The 5,279-nt window shown below is 37.0% G+C and overlaps 1 protein-coding gene across 2 annotated transcripts; it reads left to right on the top strand.

Annotated features, from left to right (window-relative positions):
- The first annotated feature begins 246 nt into the window (after positions 1-246).
- On the top strand, positions 247-4,491 carry LOC121730119 (mediator of RNA polymerase II transcription subunit 30). 2 transcript variants are annotated; one of them, XM_042118983.1, is made up of 8 exons: positions 247-514; positions 736-851; positions 1,330-1,420; positions 2,172-2,271; positions 3,175-3,382; positions 3,805-3,936; positions 4,143-4,250; positions 4,337-4,491. In XM_042118983.1, the coding sequence occupies exons 1-7, from the start codon at positions 394-396 to the stop codon at positions 4,236-4,238; spliced, it is 864 nt and encodes a 287-aa protein (XP_041974917.1). In that variant the 5' UTR covers positions 247-393; the 3' UTR covers positions 4,239-4,250; positions 4,337-4,491. The 2 variants fall into 2 exon arrangements, with proteins under 2 accessions (XP_041974917.1, XP_041974916.1); XM_042118982.1 differs by lacking the exon at positions 4,337-4,491 and having other exon boundaries at positions 4,143-4,329.
- Positions 4,492-5,279: the final 788 nt, after the last annotated feature.

The following is a 5,279-nucleotide window of genomic DNA, read 5'->3' as shown; positions in this document are numbered from 1 at the left end:
AAAATCGGCCAGCGTCTTCGCGAAAAAAAGCGTCTTCGTTACTGTCTCACTGATAATAAAATTATATGAAAATCAATGGTAAGCATTTTGTATCCCCCCGCCTTTTATACTTACTACTCTACAGTCTTTGTAATAATTTACTTTGCTTTAGCTTTAACGCCATTAAAAAAATCAATTGACATTGACAGCTGACAAGTGACAACTGACAAGTGACAACCAGTCCAAGCTTACAAACAAAATATTGCTGAATCTTGTTTTGAAAGATTATATTATATATTTAGCGATATTATAAATTAGATATTATCTAGTTTTTAAGCTTTATTGCAGTTTTAAATGAAATCAAAATATTTGAGTGTATAATCTTGAAGTATAGTGCTAACTGAAAGCCACGCAATGGCAGGGCAAGGGCATCAGTTTCCGGGCAATTTCCAGGCCGGAGCTGGACCCATGAGGTCTGGATTTGGCGCAGGTCCTATGGGCGGACAAATGCAGGCCATGCCTAATCAATTAGCAGGTACTTAGCACATAAATGGACATTCATTTTCACTTTGTTTCAATAACCTCTTTGAACGATATTTTGTTAATTCACAACAATTTAAGTAATATGTTAACGACTGCTGCATTGCTTTGTGTCTATTTTTTAAACTAGTTAAATAAAAAACATGTCTTCTCATACTACGAGTCTCTTTGGTTCTATTAAAAGTTCTACTTTCAATATGGTATTTATATTTCCAGGTGTAATGGGTGGTCAAATGGCAAATCCCGGTATGGTTGGCATGGGTAACCAGATGGTGCCACCGTATGGTGCCACAATGCAGAGTCAAATGGCCACAATCGGGATGGGAGCTCAGGTATGACATGAAAATTAGTGTACACATTATATTATGTTGTTAGAGTAACCTATAATAGTAGAGAAGTTTGGTTAGAAAATGGTAACTGTAAAGCTGGTCATATATGAATGGGTAATTTCTATTAGTAGCATTTCACACACAAAAACTGAATAAGTCTAAAACTAAACTAAGTCTGGTAATAAATTGATGACATATTATATTAATTCATCAAGCCCCGTACCAACGGGCTAAGTATGGATTTTGGATGACATATTTGAGTATTACCACCTTTAGGATGTTATGCCACACTTTTAAATCCAGTTGAAGTTGATGTTGTTGATATCTGTCATTATTGCTGCTGATGAAAGCAAGTCATAATCAAAAAATATATATTTTCATCTATTTATTAAAATATGTAAGAGCCAACTTGTAAAGAAAATGTAAAGTACGGCTTCTTAAGTACATCAACTGCAATAAAATTAAACTTAAATATTTTCAGGGTATGGGTGTCGGTGTGAACCCCGGTCCAGGTGGGATGGGTCCTCAGGGTATGTCCAGTCAGCCACCAGTCTTGGCTGCTCAACAGGGAGGTATGATCACAAATATTTGATTTTAAGATCTTAAAAAATGTATACTACACCAAAGCTTGTTTTCACTTCAATAAGGAAAGTAAAAAATAAAATGTAGATTACAGTAATTACTGTTTTTGAACAACTTGTGTTATGGGCATTGACTATTGAGTATCAGACAATATACATTTCTTAAACTATTCTTAAAATATTTTTAATGAAATCACAAAACCAGGTTTGTGTACCAACTAAACACTTACCTGTTATAGTATGCTGCTTATAGCTGCAGTTATTTTCAAACCACTTCTCACAAATGATAAAGATTCAAAGTAATTGTGCTTTTGTGGAGGATGGTATGATACGCATAATAATAGCTCCCACACCCGTTTCGGTGACGGTGGCCGGTTTCATTGAAACCAGGCCAGGTACGCAGGAGTAATTTTATAGTGCCCAAGTATGTGCGCAGTACACAAGAGCACTCTCTATTCCTTTACTCTCATAACCCAGTGGGACGGACGACCGACAGGACTGGCGAGAGATCAGGCGCAGGACCGACTTTTAACATGCCCATCCGACGCATGGATCATCTTACTTGTCAGACAATCAGGTGATCAGCCTGCATTGTCCTAACCAAACTAGGAAATAACATGTTTCCAACGCGGGAATCGAACCCACGACCTCCGAGTCAAGAGCCGCGCTCTATACCACTAGACCACGGAGGCGTCCATGATACGCATACTGTTATTACATTAAGTTAATATTCTTATTTCAGGTATGGGTGGAGGAGGGGCGGTGCCGCCGGCCGCCGTGGCCCCCGCCGCGCCCGCCGCACCGCCACAGAACAAGGAATTCAACACGGCATCCTTGTGCAAGTCAGTGAATATGTATATTTATTTGGTTATCTCGGTAGTTTCAGTTGTTTTCTGCAATCTTCTGTAGGCCTGTTGCTGTTGGAATGCTCCTAACTATCTTAATATAGTCTATTCTTGTTCCTGTGTATAATGTAATATGGTGTATGTATAGTGGGATAAATAAAACATCTTATATATATAATATTTAGTATTAAACATTGAAATCTGTTTAGTGACAACTCCATACAAAATTTATCAAAATTCTTATCAATCTTAATGTTTGTTTAAAATATTATGATTAAAGATTAACAAATACAGAATTCACTTTTTCAAATACACAATTACACTACCACTACTTTAGAAATTATTAATTATAATACATATAGGGTATATGTATTTTTTTAACTAACATAGTTTATTACTTATATTTATTATAATTATTTTTTTTGAAACTTTTATGAGATTTATTAATAAGCTGCGTGTTGTATGTCTGTCTAACGCCTGACAATCACGAGGATCCACATAATACCAGGGATTGTGGTACAATATCCTGTACCATGATCATTTACTTGAGTGGAGTCCTATTCGACAACTTTTCGCGGTGCACTGCCCTATACCGAAGCACGTAGTCGCGCCGTGCCACAAAAATTATTTTACTGTGGAATATGTACCGCAGAAATTTAAAATTCAACTAAGTATTTGTTTACTTTTCAACTATGTTTTTTTTCTGTTATAATAATATGTGGTAAGGCCTAGTATGCTTTTTTTTGTTTCGTCTTTATTGCTGTATGTGTGCTTGTGTACTGCAGTGTATTGTGAATTTGATGTCGAATAAATGTATATTATTATTATAATTCATTGTAAGTATGTGCGTTGGTCTACCTACTCACATAATATCTCTTAATTTCTTACTTATTCTCACAGATTCGGCCAAGAAACAGTTCAGGATATAGTCAGCAGAACACAAGATGTCTTCCAAAACCTGAAAGCAATGCAGCCACCCAACGGTACTCAACATGGAGAAAACTCAAGTAATGATAAGAAGGCCAAAATGCAAGAACAGTTACGGACTATCAGACTCTTGTTTAAGAGATTACGGCTGATATATGAGAAGTGCAATGAGACTTGTCAAGTATGTACTTTTTATGTTGTTCTATCAGAGAAGTTGATTCCTATGCAAATCGGGGACCTAAGTAGTTTGGTTGCGTTACGTCAAACCCAACTGACAGATCACAATTAACATTGAATTGACATATTTGACCAAATAACGTTGGTCTGTCAATTGCATAGGCACCTCAATGGTACATAGCCTAGTTACCTAATAGTTATGTATGAAAAAACATCCTTGCCTTTATGCGCCTTTTGTCAATTTCACAACTTCCCTATAGGGTTAACAACTTAAGAAAAATAGAAAAGACGAATCTAATATCACCTCTTAAACTCAGATGCAACAAGCAGTTTAATGTTTATACTCTTTAGTCTTGACACAAAAAAGCAAGGTTGATTAGATGTCTATTAGAACAATACACTTATATCTTATATTTACTGCTTCAGGGCATGGAATACACGCACATGGAGAGTTTAATCCCAATAAAGGATGAGGCTGAAAACAAAGCGCTTGACGAGCGACGGAATACAGAGTCCTACAAACTAGTTCTAGAAGAGAACAGGCAGTTGACAGAACAGGTAGAACTCTATACTTATTACATTCTGTATATCTATTTTATTATATCGCCATATTTTGCCTCAAGGCTCGCTTTTACAAAGCAAAACGAAATGTTTGTCGATCATATTCAAATTTGGAATTGTGCACTATAATGTTATGCAAAATGTAAACTTCAACAACTGTAGTGATAATGTGATAAAATAATATCTTATTATTATATATTCAGGTGGTGTTAAAAAATAAGCAGCTAAAAGAAGTGATCACAAACCTAAGGACGATTATTTGGGAAATTAACGTCATGCTGACAATGCGGAAATCATAAGTGGAGAATAAATATGGCGGCGCCAGTGTCACTAGATTCCGGTGCTGGTGACAGACATCAATGTCAATGGATTCCTTCATCAAGGCGTAATGTTGATTTATTTAATAAATACAGCTGCCTTAATCCCGACAGAAAAAAATCGAATCAGCTCGATCTCAACAGCTTTTGCTATTTCCGACATAATGTATACTAGCGCAAAATTCGTGCTGCGGCTCAATTTGGAACTAATTCGATCTCAATGGCTTCCCACTCTTGACAGCTATACTAGCGCCCGATCGTGCTGCGGCTCAATTTGGAACTAATTCGATCTCAATGGCTTCCCACTCTTGACAGCTGTACTAGCGCCCGATCGTGCTGCGGCTCAATTTGGAACTAATTCGATCTCAATGGCTTCCCACTCTTGACAGCTGTACTAGCGCCCGATCGTGCTGCGGCTCAATTCGGAACTAATCCGATGCGTGAAACAAAATCGTATCAGTTTCGGGCAGGATGCAGTTCAAGATACCGGATTTCGAACTGGGTTGAAACATACAACTATGTACTGGATTATCGACAGTGCTGATCGGTGTGGTAAGAATTATACCAGTAACGCATTTGTAGGCAGCTGTAGCTACTATCTGGGCTATCCATATTATGTGAAAGCATATAAGGGGCTACTTGTCTGCTACTTTACGAAATCTGTCTGCTGACTGATGAAAGTAATATTGTCAATGATTGAGATCACACACCATAGTTAGTCAAATCGTAATCAAATAGGTGTACAGGAAAATGAATGTCTTTAGTCAACCTGCTGTTTTCAGGTGGATTATTCAATTAATTAGGTAGATAGTAATTTAATTGTAATATATATAGGTTTAAATAAACATGCTAACTAGACACAAACGTCACTTATTTCAGCACCTAACTATTATATTTATAGTAAACTAGATGTCGCCCGCAACTCCGTTGCGCCAACATTCGTTTATCGTGGTGGAACCGTACATTTTCCTGGGACTTAAAGTATCTCCATAGCAAATTTGAAAAAAAATTGGTTAACCGATA

The sequence above is a fragment of the Aricia agestis genome, chromosome 9 (assembly GCF_905147365.1).
Source record: "Aricia agestis chromosome 9, ilAriAges1.1, whole genome shotgun sequence".
In the NCBI taxonomy this organism is placed as follows: domain Eukaryota; kingdom Metazoa; phylum Arthropoda; class Insecta; order Lepidoptera; family Lycaenidae; genus Aricia; species Aricia agestis.
This window is presented reverse-complemented; position numbering and strand designations above follow the sequence as displayed.

Bases quoted from the DNA above. Each gene is read 5' to 3' on its own strand.
- LOC121730119 (XM_042118983.1), top strand. From the start codon at position 394: ATGGCAGGGCAAGGGCATCAGTTTCCGGGCAATTTCCAGGCCGGAGCT. The intron at 515-735 runs GTACTTAGCACA...TTATATTTCCAG, and splicing joins CATGCCTAATCAATTAGCAG to GTGTAATGGGTGGTCAAATG. The intron at 3,383-3,804 runs GTATGTACTTTT...TTACTGCTTCAG, and splicing joins AGTGCAATGAGACTTGTCAA to GGCATGGAATACACGCACAT.